Source organism: Schistocerca americana, chromosome 6 (assembly GCF_021461395.2).
Source record: "Schistocerca americana isolate TAMUIC-IGC-003095 chromosome 6, iqSchAmer2.1, whole genome shotgun sequence".
NCBI lineage: Eukaryota > Metazoa > Arthropoda > Insecta > Orthoptera > Acrididae > Schistocerca > Schistocerca americana.
The window spans coordinates 106851090-106870480 of NC_060124.1; the positions used below are offsets into that span (position 1 = coordinate 106851090).

At 42.5% G+C, this 19391-nt stretch overlaps 1 protein-coding gene across 1 annotated transcript in view; it reads left to right on the forward strand.

The window, feature by feature from the left end:
- LOC124619995 overlaps positions 1–19391 on the forward strand; it is a 70737-nt gene that overhangs the window by 19237 nt on the left and 32109 nt on the right. Inside the window, exons 2-4 of the mRNA XM_047146660.1 lie at positions 9712–9893; positions 12087–12323; positions 13836–14396. Of these exons, the coding sequence (XP_047002616.1) occupies positions 9712–9893; positions 12087–12323; positions 13836–14396 (980 nt within the window). The remainder of the gene's footprint in view (positions 1–9711; positions 9894–12086; positions 12324–13835; positions 14397–19391) is intronic.

Genomic DNA, 19391 nt, shown 5'->3' on the forward strand with positions numbered 1-19391 from the left:
CGATGGATAAATATGTAAACAATGAAACATAGATCTAGATGTACATGTAGATAATTATTGCTTTGTCCTGTTTACTTTGTACTATCCTTATTATTGTATTTTAATATAAAATTAAGCAGGACTTAGTTGTAAATATTAAACATTGGCAGAAATAATTGTAAACATAAGTATGAATAAATAACCAACAGAAATAAAGTAAAGAACGTTAAACCGCCGTCTGTGGGGATTGCTTGTAAGTTCAAACTCAAATACTGAAGCAAAGACAAGAGTAGCGGTGCCAAAAGTTGTCTTGGAGACGGTAGCTTGATGTCTCTCGATGAAATTCTAAAACTCGGTAGTAAAACAGTATAAGTGGCGAAAAAGTCTGATCATATGTAAGACTATATTAAACTGAAAGTGATAAAAGGAAAATGCACTGACAATCAGTCGAAAAATATCATATAAACACTGAGAGTCTTATGACTCAATTTCATGATAGAAAAAGAATCATAATTACCACCTTTACAGTTTATAATCAATCTTATAAAAGATGAACAAACATTGAAAATAAGTACATATCGATAAAAAAGAAGAGGAGCAGAGAAATTACAGATAATTTTAAAAAAGAGAAATAAAAGGGCAGATATACATTACAGCAGATTGTCAAAACGATCAAAGAGAAGTTTCTCGTCAAGGTCCAATTGCTCAATACGTAAGGTGGATGGCAGTCTTTCATAACGGGCATAGGTTCCAATTCCTTACAATGCGTGTAATAAGAGCCCTTTGGAGGCGTTGTTTAGGGTTTTTAGATTCTCCTGGATAATCCCTCCTGAATATTTGCTGTTTATGAGATGCTACCCCAACACAGATTTAGTACAGGCTAAGCCAGTTGCGAGCTCCTTGAACTGAGTAAGAAAATTACAATCGGTTTGTCCTATGTAATGACTACGGTAATCATTATAAGAAACCTTGTAAATCCCCGAGCCAATAATTTATTATCTGTGCTTCAAACTTTATGTCTCATCTTAGTCTGAAGTACTTTGTTGATAGCAATAGCCAGGCCTAATCTGTATTTTTGAGAAACCAATTTTTTCTCTCAGACAGGTTACTTGTATAGGTCATTTCATCATGTACTATAAAAGATATGTAGGTGATACGTTATTATTTTATAGAGATCCAGAAGAAGAAGTTGATCATTTAGTTATAGTTCTACGTAACATTCATCCAAAATTATCTTGTACTGTAGAATACGAGGATTTCAGTGCAAATGAGTTTGACATTGTATTTAATAAGTTGAAACGAAAATCCTCAGACGCTCCTGTCACTACTACCTCGAAATTCTTTGAAGTGACCCTCATAGGTAACCCGTCTGACAGAATCGACAGGTTTTTCAAAAAAATACAACCCTGGCGTTTACTACCAACAACCTACTCCAAAATAAACTGAGATATAACGTTGGAAGTACGGGATAATAAATTTTTGCACTCGGGGGTTTACAAGATTTTTTCTAATGACTGCGTTAGTCATTACATAGAACAAAGAGGCCGCAATTTTATACTCGCTTCAAAGTGCAAACAGCAGGAGTTGTATGATACATGTTAACAATCTGTACTAAATCAGTGTTCGGACAGCATCTTATACATAATAAATACTGAAGAAGAATTATGCGGGAGAATCTAAAAGTTCTAGACAATGACCCAAAAAGGCTCAAAAGACAACCATATACCCTAGTTAATGAGGAATTGGACTTTAGGAGGAACTTTTCTTTGATCTACTTGACGATTTGCTGCAAAGAAATCTGACTTCTGCTGCCATTTTCTTAAATTATCTGTAGTTTATATTCCCCCTCTTTTTATAAAATATATATATCTTTTCTGTTTATATTTTTATATGACTGGTTATATTTAATAAAGGTGGTAATTATGGTACTGTGTAATTAAGTCATAAGCCTGTCAGTGTGTTTATGTCGGTTTTCGACTAACTATAAGTGAATTTTCGTTTGTCATTTTGAATTTAACCATTCTAATATATGTTCAGACATCATCTCGCCACTCACACTATTTTGCTACCGAGTTTTAGGTTTCATACCTCTTTCAGTTCACTTCCGATCGTCATTCATCGATCGTTGTCTCCATGGTGAGGCGTCCTTCTGCCGTTAGATCTCATATTCCTCACCTTCGAGACTACGCATAGAGAGGTTCGAAGCTACCGTCTCCAATATTCAATATTTGAGTTTGACGCACCACTCAACGCCCGTAGAAGGTGGTTTAGTGTTCTTACCTTCATTTCTGTTGGTTATTTATTTTCGCCAATGTAAAATAATAACTACAGTTTCCTGCTTGCTTTATATTATTCTTAATGGTATACTTTATCTACATCTAGATCTACATTTTATGGTTTACGTATATTACCATCGTATATTAAGCGCTACTGGCTATCAATGATATCACGCAGCGGGCGAGAGGAGCTTCCTCTTTATAGCGCGTAGCGTTCTGATGTTATTTAGCAGTTATCGGTGGTGTCCTCCGACACTTTCCAACTCTCTTCCTACATCTCTGCTCACCATATGATTGCATACAAGATTTTTACTGTGTTAAGTCCGTCTATCCATATTTATTGAGTATATGATATGTGTAATTTTGACGCCTGTTTCCGTCTAAAGAATACTAATATTTAACGTTTCAGATAATGGTATGGAGATGATTTTTGAGAAAATCTAAACCAGGCACCACATGACGTGTGATTGCTACCTTTTAATTAATCCTTGCGGTCAGGACTTATTGGTATTTTAATTATGTATCTGATCGTTGTCAATTTCCAACAATTTTTTCAAAAGTTATGTTTAAAAATTGTTCAGTGTTTTCGTTTCGTTGTCTTTACTGGCCCGTAGAACGTTTTCTTTCTGTCCACTTCCGGGACATATTCGACGTTGATTTAGAGGCATCAACATTACGTGGAGTGAAATGTGTGACTTTCTTCCGAAATTTCCTTTGTAATTTCCATATGCCGCAGGCCCATTATTCTGTTCGCCCCATCTCCGCCACTTCGCCCTATCGCGGTGTTCAGCAGTGATCATGGGCGGCGTGCCCCATGGATCTGGTCGCATAACTATACGATAAAATTTTTAACCACACCAACGCCCGGCGCCCGGCCGTTGCCAGTCCTAAGTCTGGACAAAGTGGGAAGGGAAGTTTTATGCCGTAATTATGCCGGCCAGTGAGACGCGGGACGGACTCCAGCTCCCCGCACGACGCACGACTCCACGGCCCTAGCACTGCCCGTAGCCACGCCGGCGTTTTTCACGGAATGACAACAACTCACGTAAACTGTATTTCCTTTTTGCAGCTGCCGCTCGCTTGGCTATAAATGCAAGTAGTTAAGTACCATTAATGTATATTCCATCTCTTCTAGTACCTGTTGCTCTCTGTCACTGTGTCGTCTTGTGTGTGTGCATGTCTCAGACATTTTTGAATGTTATGCCACAATAACTCTAGCTACTAAATATAATAATTTCACAGTAGTATCTAAGCATACACGAGCACAAATGTGCATGACATCCGAAATCAAGTTCAATCACTGCAAACATCTATTGTGAAAGGTATCCTAATTTCAAACCTGTAAACTATATATGAAACGTCTTCCTTCACTATTGCTGGTGTTTCACGTGTGCTCGAAGAGCTATGACTCTAATTACCTTGATCATGTTGTGCTCTGTAACTAAGGTAGATATTAACAAAAACCATCGCAATTCTATTTCAGAGACACCACAACTAGTTTCGTTCTTAATTAACAATTTCAAGTGGCTTAACTAATTCTCATAATGTGACGTAAATGTTCCGTTGTCATGACTCAAAAATGTCTAACCTCTATACAAAATGCTAAAAGGCACGTTATAGATCGGTACACCGACAGCCATCAGTACAAGCACGAAACGTAACGACATATCCCACCTTACTCAGTATAGCGTGTAAAGCAATCAGTATTGCGCAGAATGTTGTGATGTTCCGTGCATGTATTAACGGCTGTGATTGTACCAGACAATCGTCGAAGTGCCTCAGTGAGCTTGTCGTGTTCCAGGATGTGTCTTTTAGCGTTATGTACGGCGATTAGATAATTTTGACTCATAACAAAGGCATGTTCCAGTTACGATGATTGTTGGTGAACTTTCAGTTACCTCAAGACGATCATGTAGAATGAAAGTGTCCGTGACGTAATAAAAGTACCTGAAATATAGCTGCGATGTTTTTAAATATTTATTTATATTTTTATCACACGTTAACATTTCCTGGTCACTTCAGTCGCAAAGTTAAAATCGGTTCGCTTGTAATTTCATTTAACTGGTAACAACAGGTGCATTTTGTATAGTGACTTGTTTGAAATCTAAAAACTCAGCAAACCATTAAACGCAATTTAAAACAACCTACAGACAATAAATCTTTACCTTTGTTTTAAGACGGTATACAAACCTTTTTGCAATATACAAACGCTCAAGTCCAGAAATTTACCGATTTGTTGTTTGGAAATTTGGAAAGTTGTCGTAAGATCTTATGGGACCAAACTGATGAGGTCATCGGTCCCTAAGCTTACACACTATTTAATCTAACTTAAACTTACTTACGCTAAGGACGACACACACACCCGTGCCCGACGGAGAACTCGAACCTCCGAGGGGGAAGCCGCCAGGACCGTGACAAGCCGCCCCAAACCGCGTGGCTATCCCACGCAGCAGATTTGTTGTGAAAAGATCGTTATTTGCCTCGCTTCATAACTTGTTTGCTAATCCATTCAGTGATGTGGTTTGACCACCAAAAGCTTGACGCACCATGTAACATAAGCAAATGCTTAACAACATTTTTCTTTAGCACCGAAAACCTTGATTCTTTTCATTAGGAGTCATAGACTATTGCTTCTACCGTCTTAACCACTAGTTCTGTGTGACAGTGAAGGAAACGCACAATCCAAGCTTATTACTGAAATATCGAAGACATTTGCAAGTTTCAGTCAGTTATGATTTCTTTTTCATACTGAAAAAACGTGTCTTATGTCCTTGCGCTACTAATGCTTCTTTCCGTTAATGTTACGTAGAAAACAACAAATTGTATGAAGAATAACCACCAGGTTTAGTCAAGACTGTGTGATGGCAAATAAAGCAATAAAAAGGAGAAATGTCTCCTTGAGACGTGTTGCATTCACTATCCACTACCGCAAACCATTTCATCAGTTTTTTAGCTTTCAGAGTTTTCATGTCATAACTGTACGTAACACTCATCAATGCCACCGCCATATCAGCTTAACGAGGTTCATCGATTCCGCAATAACCTATTGTATAATTAAAATGAATTTGTGACAAGGTCCCCAGAAATCCTCACTTTTAAATTGGTCGACCTTGTTCATACAATGAACATAATATTACATTTGTTTCGGGGCACACAAGAAACACCATATAAAGTTTTACTTTTACTTAACTATACTATTATTATAAAAACATGAAGAAACATACCAAATTACTATTAATTAAATAAATCGTAAGTCTTTGAGAAATCGAATGGAATCCTTCAATAGCAAAAGTACCATTCTGTTCCACTATAAAATCATGTAAGAGCTCAGTAAATAAAGTCTTTGATTCCTTGGTGACACAATTAGTGTGTTTCACGAACCAACCACAATCTTCTGTAAATGTAATACACTACCATAACAATTAAAAATCCTCACGTGAATTAACAGTACTTTTTAATCGTGAATGTATAATGTTCCTTTTGACTATTATTATGAATCGAAAAAAACCTGAATATCGCGTCAAACTACTTGTGCTTTAAGTTTCTCTCATATTCGTGTATTCCGTTACCATCGAATGTTGAATGACTTGAAAATTCTTCACATATACTTATGATCTTGAATACAATAATCACCCAAATGATACAATGTCAATCTGTCTATGAGAAACAAGTCACCTATAGTTCATCGTTCTTTCGATTCTGCAGTGTTACATGTCAAGGGATTTACGGCAGCAAATTCAAGTGTGTTGTGAAGAGCTGTGGGACGATAACCAATCGATACGCGGAAATTTGGTGGTCCGATATATCGTTCTGAGACAAATAGCTATGCTCGAGGAAAACAGCGCACTGAACACCACATCTGTAGCAAACAAGGCGTGACAATTGCCACTAAGGATTAGGCCCTTATTAAGTGTCACACAGACAGTAACATATTTACCCCACTGAAATTTTACGTACTTTACTGCTTGTGTTCATAAAGCGTTCTCGGGGAAGTCTATGTATTGAAACATTGCCATTGGTGCAGTACCACAGCCAGGCCAGGATATTCATTTCCATAGTTACATAGCCTAAACACAATTTTCGAGAGCTAGTTGTTAGGATGTAGTCTGTTGCTGAGCTTTGTTTATAAGAATTTGTGATTGAACTTCATATTCCAAAATTTTGCATCACTGTCATTCATTCCATACTTTATTCTTTTACAGAGCAAGCAAGTTCTTAGATGAGGACTCCAATATCTTGACTAGTATCTTTCACTGTCCTTAATGAAGGTTCTACACACATTAATGACGTCAAAATTCAATGATCCAGGATCACTTATCTCAAATTGATACATTTACCCTTCCCCATCACCCCTGAAAGTTTGTAACAACATTACAGAATCAATCTGTACATGAACGATGTCACGCACCTTGACCTCGTGATGGTGGTGTAACAGTCAACCAACGTACTTTTAAATAATAATTACAGTCCTTAAAACATAGTACTCGTTAATCATAAGTACCTCCAGTGTTTTGTCTTCTGAAACCACAGAGGTACTTACTGTAGTGCAAGTCAATATAAAGATGTGAATATTTTTAGGAAAATTAACATTGTCGGTTGGATTTGTTGCTCAAAGTATATATGCAATAGCCTGGGATCCAGTACACTGACAAATGCAGTGAAATAGTATCGTATTTGATGTCAGTAGTACAGTACACAACAAGACATCAACGATTCGGGTGGTAGAGGGTGGAAAGGCAGTCGGCTCTATGCGGTGTTAATGCGTACGTGCCTTTCCTGCGGATATGAGACACCGTTAGTGAGCGTGCGTATTGTGTACGAGAACCACGATTGTGACCTAGCCTTGCGAAAACAGTTATAATGTGCTGAAAAAGCAAAATTCGGCGAGTAGAAGGAAGCAGGACTCTCTAATCGTCAGTCACCAAGAAGTTGAATCCTTTAAGTACAGTGATCAATAATTTTGCTATATCCGGGCATAGTGTGGACAGAACGGAAAATATTGGCATCCAAACGGTTTCTTTTGCACAAAGCAAAGGCCACAAACCGTTATTCAACTTCTTGCTGGTCTACAAATACCAGTAACTGCCAGACGTGACGACAAATATTGTCAAATGGAAACGTCTGCATCAAAGAAAAGCCTGCAGAAACCTGCTCTACTCTCCAAACAGGCTAAATTGGAGTTTTCTGAAAAACATGTCACGGACTTAAGAATGGGATAAAGTGACCTTTAGTGATGAGAAAAAGTTCAAATGGGATCGTCTGGATGGATTTCAGTATGATTGGCATGATCTGAGAACAGAGCAGGAGGTAGGAATGAATAGAAATTTTGGTGTAGGGTTATGATTCGGGCAACATTCTACACTAAAGGTCAATCACGCATTGCTTGCACGAACAATAGAATAAACTCTCATATGCACACTGAGTGTGAATTAGGTTGTATGTGAACCTAGGGGTCCTAGATGTAAAGTTTCCACATGATAATGCATCTCCCAAGATTTCTGCGCAACAGAAAAGTAGTTTTAAGATAAATGTATCGATGTCTTGCACTGTCCTGCTCATAGTTTGGGTTTTAGCCCCGTGGAAAAACAATGAGAAATACTTGCAAGGCGTGTTTATTGCACTGGATGACGATTTGAAGCCGTATTTCTGCTGAAAAGAGCATTACGAGAAGAGTGGGCGTCAGTTTCATTGTATGAATGATCAATCCCGAAGAAAATTTTTGAGGTAATTAAGAAGAATTGAGGCATTGAGGCAGTTTCCATGCAGGAAACGCAAACACCTTTTTTTTTCTTTTTTTTCTTAGTCGTGTTATGAAAGAAACTATGTCATTCCGATATGATTGTTTATGGCTTGTATGTACACTGATGATCCAAAACATTATGACCACAAGCTTAATAGCACGTTTGTCCGTCTTTGCAACTAAATAAATCACTGATTCTTCGTATCAGGGATCCGACAGTTTGTTACTAGGTTTGTGGAGGTACTTGGTGTTACATGTCTACGAACAGGTCATGCAATTCGCGCAAATAGCGGGCTGCTTATTTGCGTACGCGGTGATGCACGCCCGACGGCGACCAAGATAGGATGCATTGGACTTACATCAGGCGAGACACGGACAATTATACTGCTGAAAGATGACATCGCCGTCGCGGAGCACATCAATCATGAAGGGATGCAGGTCGTTCGCAGCTGTCAGCATGTCTTAAATTACTACCACAGGTCCCATGAAAGTGCAGGAGAATGTCTCCCATAGCACAATACTGATCCCACCAGCCTGCATCCGTGGCACGCTGCTCGTTTCGATCCGCCGTTTACTTCGATGACGGCGTCCGTGGAGACGACCAGGGACAGGGACCAAGAGTAGCAAAAATGTGTTTCACCCGTACATCCGACACGTTTCCGTTGTTCGACAGCTGAATCGCAATGGTCCCGTGCCTACTGCAACCGTAACTGGATATGTCGTTGGGTCAACATGTGAACGCTAAGGGTGGTCTGCTGCGGAGCTCGATGTTCAACAGTGTACGATGAATGGTGTGATCCGAAACAATTTTTCGTGCCCCATCATTCTGCTCTTTCCGCAGAGATGCCACAGATTACAATCCATCCTACTTTATAGAGCAGACAAGCCTCCCAACCACACGTTCTGTGGAAAGTCATGGACATCCAATCATTTAGCGCCTGGTGGTAGTTCCACTGTCCTGCTACCTCTTTCCGTAAGTGCTTACGACAGGATCACCTGAACGTAAGACTAGCTTCGGCATTTTCTAGATATTTGTTCACAGGCTCTTCATAATAATGATCTTCCCTTTGTCAAAGCGGCTTATCTCAAAGGATTTCAGCATTTTCAGTCAATATCTTTACTAGGATGATTCCTTGTCCTTGTCTGCTCCTCTTGCTACCTTTAATACCTCGTCACGTGACCGTAACGGTACCAGGCGGCATCCAACATCGCAGTGAGCAGTGGTCATAATGTTTCAGCTGATCAGTGTATGTATCTAATAGTTTCATAATGAACGTTTCAGACATTGTATAATCAATTTGCAGAAACCTTTGCTTCATACTGATTTTCACAACTGTACGAATAACCATGTAAGTAACAGGTGTAAGTTTGACATGTGAACTGAAAACAGTGTGCGCCTGAAGATGGGCCTACATGAACATAACTGGTCGTAGCAAAACCTTAACAGTGTTGAGTACTGCAGAAATCTTTATGCGCCTACTCTGGCTTTGTATGTGATGATTTAGTTTTACTTGAGAATGAGAGTTGGTGGAGAAGGAGGGCGGACACTGGGTGTCAGTGTCTGAGGTGACGTGTGTGGACAGATGCTGGTATCGGCGGCGTTGGCACTGTGGCTGGCAGCAGTGCCACTGTTGGCGTACCCCGCGTTCGGCATCAAGCGCTACGGCCGCAACTCGGGGGTGTCGGCGGGGGCGGTAGCGGCGCCGGGGGCGGCAGCGGGGGCGTGGCCGCGCGCCTACTACGGTGACTACCACTACGCGCAGCAGCCGCAGCCGCCTCTCGCTTACGCCTACCCGCCGCTCCCCTACTACTACGACCAGCCGAGGCAGCACCCCGGCTACGGCTTCTACAACTACGACGACGATGTGGTGGCCTCCGATCCGATAGAAGACATTGAGGTAATTCGCTCTCGAACGCACAGTCTTTATTTGATTGGCAGAGGATTAATGTAGTACTTGCCTGAGCGCTGCTGTGCACACCTGACAAAACATTCGTCACATCCAGGAGACATCACGCTAACGCTGTCTATTGTAGTAGAATCTATTCCTGATAATGGTGTCATTTCGTCGAAAATGACTGCACAAGTTACTTCAAGTATGCCGTACCTACTGCAATTTACGAATTGTAAGATGCATTTTTTCTTGGTGCAATTGTCTCCAAAATTCAGGCGCGTCTTGTAATCAAAAATAATATAAAAACGGCTAGTATTTGATTTAAAAATTTCCTCCAGCCTTAAAAATGGCGATATATTCGAGGCCACGAGAAGCCTGTCTGTATCTGGCTACAATGGATTCAACTGGCAGCAGTAGTGCACCGATGCAACGAACGGGAGTTGTGGGGATTCACAAACTTGCTAACACTGTCTGCCTCCCGCCCCGCCGTCACAGATCCAGAACACTGTCCAGACTCTGATGCCAAAGGGTTCTTTGCCAGACATGTTATTTGGGATCAAGATCGGGTAATTTAACGGTCCGTTCGAGATGTGATACCTACAACTATACATACATTCACATACACAAGTCAACATGTTATGCATCACGGAGGATACTTATGAACGAAAAGCAGGAATCTGTGGATGTTCCGCCGGCCGAAGTGGCCGTGCGGTTAAAGGCGCTGCAGTCTGGAACCGCAAGACCACTACGGTCGCAGGTTCGAATCCTGCCTCGGGCATGGATGTTTGTGATGTCCTTAGGTTAGTTAGGTTTAACTAGTTTTAAGTTCTAGGGGACTAATGACCTCAGCAGTTGAGTCCCATAGTGCTCAGAGCCATTTGAACCATTTTTTTTTTTTTTTTTGTGGATGTTCCACAGTATTAATTTATTTCGTTACCAGGTTTTACTCTTGCAAGGCCACCATCAGGCTTTATCTGTCGTCTTCAAAGAGGATACAGTAATGATTCACAACACGGACTAAATTTTATCTGTGTGAGTTCAATTGTAACGCAATTAAAAATGTTTAAGTCAAAAAGATGTTCCTTACGCGAGATGTATACCGGAGGCAGTATACTCGTTCTGCATTCTGTATCAAGTCCCTGTTCTCTAGAGTTGTGATGTTATCCGTGCGTCTGGGTAAGACTACGCATTAACACGGTCCATCAGGTCACTGATAGTAGACGAAACGCGAATGAGGGTAGCAATTTGAAGTGCAGAGGGAAAAGAGTGCTAAGGCTCGTGCCGTGAGAAAAAAACCTCTGCGACAGTGGGATGGGTAGTAAGAGCAGTAGTGGCCTACTAGCTGCGATAGTTCATGCAAGGTTGCGTTTGTTAATATGGGTATCATGCATCATTGCCGTGGGAAGCGATGGCGATGTATCCGAGTTTGCTGTAGCCACTGCATTCCTGGAACAATCAAGATCGTTATATAGTAGTGGGAGATCGGCCATAGATCATCTCACTGTGTGGAGGGTTGGAGCATGTCTGCATGTAGTGTACGGTACGGCTTCCCGGCGTGGTGCCAGTTATTCGGAAAGTGTGTTCCAACTGGATAACCAGTAATGGCGTCTGATTAACGGGGGCTCACTTGTACCGTTGTGTTTGCGTGTACTTGGCCATAGATGTTAGGTCCTTACAAGTTTGTCTTTTGGTCTTTTATGTTTCCATCCATGGTTGTGGTCTTAGTTACCCAGATTCAGAATAAACGGGTTCTGCGAATGTCTGGAGTTTCTGTATAGTCTTGTGGTGGGTTTGTGGATTACTTCCGTGAGAGTCTCATTCCCGGTGAAGGTCCGCGATGCGTGTGTATCGTGGAGCATTGCTTATGATGACCTCTTGAGAGCAAGGTTGGCCGTTTATATAAGACATTTTCAGCCAAATATCCCATCAATCTGAGTGTAAGGCAGTGGAAATCCCACTTGGGAATGTTTGCGAGTGGATTTCCAGGACAGCATTCGCCTGACTAGCAACGCAGTGCACTCCTTTAAGTAACCAATGGTTTGTCTGGTGAGCTTACACTTGGCCCTGTGGGTCATGCTTTAGCTGGGTTTTGAACTTTGAGTAGACTGTAGTGTAGATGTTTCGCCTGTCGGTGGACAGTAGTCAGCTGTACTGGTTGCATGCTGTGTGGGTGTAAACCAGGCGATGCTGTGGTGGCAGGACGAGATCCAGCAGGAGGCGGAGCGCGAACAGCGGGAGGAGGCGCTGCCCATCGGGCAGGAGATGTGGTTCGAGCACAGCAGTCCGCGCGACGACACAGCCGAGGTCAACTCGCAGTTCCTGCGCAACCTCATTCTCAGCCAGCTGTACAGCGACGAGCAGCAGCGCCAGCGCGCCGCCGCCGCCGCCTCCCTCTACCCGCACGCGCAGCCGCCTCAGCTCTACCTGCACCCACAGGTACTCTACCTCTACTCTACCTCCACTCTTCCCCACACTCTATTTCTCACTTCCCATTACCTCCACCTGCTATCTCCCTCTATCGACTCATTACCTCACATTCTATACCCACTAACGTCTCACACTCTGTGTACCTCTCTCCCTCCATCACTCACACCCACTCACTCACACACACACACACACACACACACACACACACACACACACACACACACACAAACAAACATCAGCTTGCCACCAATGTACACACAAACACAGTCTAGTCTCCTACCTTCACAGTGTTTGTGCTGTCAAATATAACACACTATGTACTACCAAGTGACACACATTACACTCACTTTCTCCCTCATGACTCAATGTCTCACATCTTCCACTCAGTCTCTCTCTTTTCAGGTTCAGTCTCTCTCTCTCTGTCCTTCTCTCTCTCTCTCTCTCTCTCTCTCTCTCTCTCTCTCTCTCTCTCTTTGTCTCAAAAAATAATAACCCATAACCAATTTCAGGAAGCTTTCATTCTCTTGCCAAGGAATAAAAAATATTCCAAACATTGCAGTTTGAACCCACTTACGCTCAAATTGAGTATTTTGCAGCGAATTTGTCACAGATCATATGAACATTCTACTTGGCTGCTGATGCGTTTTCCGGGTTGTATAGTCGTGGTCCATGAAAATTTTCCCTTCCTGATGTTTCGTCCAGAGCTGCGCTGGACATATTCAGCAGTGCTCTCTTTCTGCTGACTTGCCGACTAAAAGGTCAGACGCCGGAAAGCAACATAAATACCGTGAAAAAAGGGAATGATAGAAGTTTACATATGGTAACCCTTCTCAGAGATAAGAATAAACTATCGATTGTCGTCTGAGAATGATAAATCACTTAAAAGTTAAGTTTAATCTGTGACAAGCCTTGTCTGACGATCACATGTAAACTTGTAGCACGTTCTTATTGCCGCGTTTAAGCCATTCGTCGACGTACGACCCATCGATCGGCAAGACCCACTGGACCCATGAGCGCCTCTGAAAATGAAACTTTCTGGCAGATTAAAAGTGTGTGCCGGACCGAGACTCAAACTCGGGGTCTTTGCCTTTCGCAGGAGAGCTTCTGTAAAGTTTGTAATGTAGGAGGCGAGGTACTGGCGGAAGTAAATCTGAGAGGACGGAGCGTAAGTCGTGCTTAGGTAGCTCATTTGGTAGAGCACTCGCCCGCGAAAGGCAAAGGTCCCGAGTTCAAGTCTCGGTCCGGCACACAGTTTTAATCTGCCAGAAAGTTTCATATCAGCGCACACTCCGCTGCAGAGTGAAAATCTCATTCTGGAAACCTCTGAAAATGTCCAGCCCCGCGTTGGTCGAACCGTTAGAAACGGGAAGATTTCTTGAACCATCACCATAGAACCCGGACGACACATCCAGAGCTAAGGTGTCGAGTCGTGAAAGTTTCATTGTATTATTCTGTCTTGGCATCCGCTGCAGGCCGCGCAGAGTGCAAAGTACTGAGATCTCGGTGTGTGTGTGTGGGCAGGTGCAGCAACAGGTGGCGTACGGCTTGCCGCTGCTGCCCGAGCACGAGGAGCGCCTGCTGGCGGACGACGCGGCAGCCTGGGAGTACACGTCGAGCGCGCGCCAGCTACCCTACCCGTACGGCACCGAGGAGGACGCGGCGCCCGCCGCCTACGACGAGGACGTCGTCGAACTGAAGTCTCTGGTGAAGAAGGCGCGCCAGCACGCCGCCTCCGCTTCCCTCGCTACGCAGAAGCGGCCAGAGTTCGCGACAGAGCTGGGCCCCTGGTTCGAGGGCGGCATGCGCTTCTCTGACAGGAAAACGCCTGCCGGCGACGAGAGCCAGGCTGCCGCCACCACGAGCACCTCCACACCTGCGCCAGACACCACGACGACGACGTCGACGACGACGGCGCGCCCCGCCTTTGACGACAAGCGGCGCGGCATGAAGGAGGTGGCCATGCCGAGGCCGGCCACCCCCGTGCGGCGGCCCACTGGGACGCGGAGCGGCAGCGGTTCGCACACGTCCGTCTACGACACCATCAGGCATCTGCTCAGCATGGAGGCCACGCTGCAGGAGAAGGTCAGTATCGAAACTCACAATACAGCGTATGCTGAAAATCACTACATCAAGACTAGTTGTCAGAGGAGTCACGAAGTGTCATCACCACTTACTTGTTTGTAGATCCAATGGCTCTATGGCGGGAGTTCCGTTGTTTCTGATTCGACAGGGATATAGTCTTTCGCCCCTACTGTTCAACCTATACATCGAAGAAGCAATGACAGAAATCAAAGAACGGTTCAAGAATGAGAATAAAATTCAGGGTGAAAGGATATCAACGAAACGATTCACTGATGACGTTGCTATTCTAAGTGAAACTGAAGTAGAATTATGCGATGTGTTGAATGGAATGAACAGTCTAATGAGCTGTGCCCCAGGGAAGTGTGGGAGGTCCGCTGTTGTTTTCTATCTACATAAATGATCTTTTGGATAGGGTGGATAGCAATGTGCGGCTGTTTGCTGATGATGCTGTGGTGTACGGGAAGGTGTCGTCGCTGAGAGACTGTACGAGGACACAAGATGACTTCGACAGGATTGTGATTGGTGTACAGAATGGCAGCTAACTTTAAATATAGCTAAATGTAAGTTAATGCAGATGAATAGGAAAAAGAATCCTGTAATGTTTGAATACTCCATTAGTAGTGTAGCGCTTGACACAGTCACGTCGACTAAATATTTGGGCGTAACATTACAGAGCGATATGAAGTGGGACAAGCATGTAATGGTAGTTGTGGGGAAGGCGGATAGTAGTCTTCGGTTCATTGGTAGAATTTGGGAAGATGTGATTCATCTGTAAAGCAGACCGCTTATAAAACACTAATACGACCTATTCTTGAGTACTGCTCGATCGTTTGGGATCCCTATCAGGTCGGATTGAGGGAAGACATTGAAGCAATTCAGAGGCGGGCTGGTAGGTTTGATCATCACGCGAATATTACGAAAATACTTCAGGAACTTGGGTGGGAGTCTCTAGAGGAAAGGAGGCGTTCTTTTCGTGAATCGCTACTGAGGAAATTTAGAGAACCAGCATTTGAGGCTGACTGCAGTACAATTTTACTGCCGCCAACTTACATTTCGCGGAAAGACCACAAAGCTAAGATAAGAGAGATTAGGGCTCGTACAGAGGCATATAGGCAGTCATTTTTCCCTCGTTCTGTTTGGGAGTGGAACAGGAAGAGAAGATGCTAGTTGTAGTACGAGGTACCCTCCTTCACGCACCGTATGGTGGATTGCGGAGTATGTATGTAGATGAAGATGTAAAGTACAGAATATGGATTGAGAATGAATCAAAAAAAGACGAAAGAAATGAGAAGTAGTAGAAATGAGAACAGCGAGAAAACATCAGGAGTTATGGTAACGAAGTAGATGAAGTTAAGGAATTCTGCTACATAGGCAGCAAAATAACCCATTATGGACAGTGAAAGAAGGACGTAAAGAACAGACTAGCACTGGCAAAAGGGCATTCCTGGCCAAGAGAAATCTATCGGTATCAAACATAGGCCTTAATTTGAAAAAGAAATTTCTGAGAATGTACGTTTAGAGCAGAGCATTATATGGTAATGAAACATCGACTGTGGGAAAACTGGAACAGGAGAGAAGTGAAGCATTTGATATGTGATGCTACAGACGAATGTCGAAAACCCGGTCGACTGATAAGTTAAGGAATGAGGAGGTTCTCCGCAGAATCGGAGAGGAAAACACTGACAAACGGAAGTGCAGGATGATATGGCATGTGTTAAGACATCATGGAATAACTTCCATGGTACAAGAGGGAACTGTAGAGGGTACAAACTGTAGAGGAAGATAGATATAGGGATATGACCAGCAGATAATTGAGGACATAGGTTGTAAGTGCTACTCTGAGATGAGAAGTTCGCTGTGCAAAGTATATCAGACCCTAGCAGCTTCCTCGAGTGTTAAACACTGTAATAGGAGCAAAAGGCTACCTTGCACTTTGTTAGCCATTTGGGCTGAACAGCAGTGGGCGTCTTCTCCGCTTTATAGGCTTTTAAGACGTTCTTTATAAAATACAGTATCCTCTGCTGTTAAGCTGGGTCATTATTCAGCGTCTGAGCCCACCTGCAAATATGTTTCCCAGGACACCTTAATCTGCTGACGTGAAATGGGTGCAAGTTAATACGATCTCAGAAATGCAAGCGTAATGTTGAAATAGAAAATAATTGAGTAGTTACATTAGGTGGCACTTCAGAATATTTTAGATAGTATGGAGCTCATTTTTCTCTTTTTTCTCATCTAAGTTAATTTTCATCCAAGTGATTTTTCATATTTTTATATGTACTAATGGAATGATCCCATAAGTGTTTAAAGTAAACTAAGATATTTCTGAATGAATAAAAAGGAAGTGTAGCGCACCGTAGAGTTTTCAACGTCTCCAGGAGTTAAGTTGAAATATCAAAGGTGGAACATCACGAAAGGTAAGTGGCAATAAAAAAGACTACATGACAGGTACGTGTTCCACAGCTGCTTGGTTGAAGGGGCAGTGATAAAAGTGAAAATTACGCCCAGAAGAAAAGTGGAACTACAGCTGATGACAGTATCTACCTCTCGCTCTCTCTCTCTCTCTCTCTCTCTCTCTCTCTCTCTCTCTCTCTCTTTTGTCGCTTTTCGGGAATGCTTGATCCGAAGCTGAATAGCAATAATGGTCTGCAAAAGCTCTAACGTAGGGAAATACTAGTAAAGATGAATGGAGAAGAAAATTAATTATACAGAGAATGTGGCCGTCAAATTAAAGAAAAGCTTTCTACGCTATAAATTGTGCAAATATTTGGAAAACCAAAAATGATGAATTTGCCGAAAAAAGGGGCCGGAAGGACCTTTGAAATGGAATATTATATGTGAAATAACATCCGTCACTCTTGTAACTTCCTGTCATTTAGCCGGCCGAAGTGGCCGTGCGGTTAAAGGCGCTGCAGTCTGGAACCGCAAGACCGCTGCGGTCGCAGGTTCGAATCCTGCCTCGGGCATGGATGTTTTGATGTCCTTAGGTTAGTTAGGTTTAACTAGTTCTAAGTTCTAGGGGACTAATGACCTCAGCAGTTGAGTCCCACAGTGCTCAGAGCCAGCTTGTCATTTAGAGAAAATCTAATGAATGATGTGTAGCAGCCTGTGTAAGGAGCGTTATGGTTTTTTTGACTCTAAAAAGACTCATTTCCCTCAAAACCCATGTGTTGACATCAGATTGACTGCGCTAGTGTGGTGTTCATACCTAAGATTATAACAGTTCTCGGCAACAATTGCTTGTTTTTTTTGTTTTGTTTTTTTTGTTTTTGTTTTTTTAATGTGAGAGCAAAACCTGCAGTGAGTAAAAGATATTACGCTCTGTTATACAAGAAATGAATTAAGTTCTCTAGCAGCAAACAGGTTATATTGTGTTCCCAAAACTCTAGAAAAGTAAAAAAAGGTAACTGCACTTGAAAAGTCGGTATATATTCCACAAATTATCAGGAGATTAAATAAATGTAATAACTCTTCCACAACAACTAAAGAATCAATAAGAACATGGTTACCGCTATATTCCAAATATTTTTGTAACAACGAAGTGTCCTTTGTAAGTGCTGGGTCAAAGGTATCCACTGAATGTCAACCAATTTGTGGAAAACGGCTTCCTATTATTCTGTAGTTTTTGCTGCGTTGTATTTGTAAAGCTTTTCGGAGAACCCTAGCTGACGTGGGACGATTTTCATGATGATATCACTTTAGCTACAGTTGTTAAAATTAAGTCGGTTGCTCAAGGATATTTTCTGTTTATTTTGGTGTTGGGGAGCAGTTATCTCTGGAGATTCGTTACGGAGTAATTGCATTTCGTTTGATTGCATAGCCCCGTTTATGAGTATCCTTCTATCAGTGTCACACTGAAAATAGCTGCAGAAAAGTGAAAATATCTACGGTAAGCACTTTGTATCTTGTTTGGAAACACACCTCTTCTCTTCAGTCGTGGCACGTACTGTTGACAATAGTAATGCCCATTCGACCCTTCGTCCTCGGCCTTCCATTAGGTATTGCTCGGTTCTTATTTCGGGTTTATATTAGTGGTAGTATTACTTGTAAGTTATCAGTGACACGCAGAAGCGTGGACAGGTTTACTGATTAGGACTTGGTCTACTGCATTCCGTGTGTGAGTTGACTGAAAAATAAAAAAAAAAATAAAAAAATAAAAAAAAGAATGTCGGGTCTGTACCACATTGTGTTGTGTGTAACAGTAACCAATTATTCAACGTTTTGTGTTGTGTGTTTTGCTGGTGGCGTATTACAGCATTTTTACCTCTGTGGAGGTACTTTCAGAAAAACGAAGGCAACTGGGTTCAAAATGGTTCAAACGGCTCTGAGCACTATGGGACTTATCATCTCAGGTCATCAGTCCCCTAGAACTTAGAACTACTTAAACCTAAGTAACCTAAGGACATCACGCACATCCATGCCCGATGTAGGATTCGAACCTGCGACCGTAGCCGTCGCGCGGTTCCAGACTGAAGCGCCTAGAACCGCTCGGGTACCAGCGGCCGGCAGGCAACTGGGGTATCACTAAATCAACTGCAATTACACTATTATTCTCTAGTAAAACAAAACAAGCGCCAACCCAATCAGAAGCAAAAGAACCCCATGGAGGAAATAAAACCGCACTCGAGGATGATATGCTCCATGCAGGTAGCACTGCAGGACCAAAGCTGTCTGAGCGCACACCAGAAAAGGCAGTCACCATATTTCCTAGAGTCTAAAACGATTATTCTTTGTTCTTCAGTCTCAGCTGAACATCTTTCTTAATTACATGATACGTTTCGATCTTTCTTGACCATATTCAGGTCTACGCAGATGCGTCTGCAGTACGCCGTGACTGTTTCAGAACCCAGTATCATGGTACGGATCTCAGATGAGAGGTGCTGCCACGTGCACGACAGGTTGCTGTTGTAAGCACGTAGATCTGACGATGGTTGACAGATATCGAAACATTTCATTCATTTTAAAAATGTCCAAATGACACTAAAGAATACATGAGAA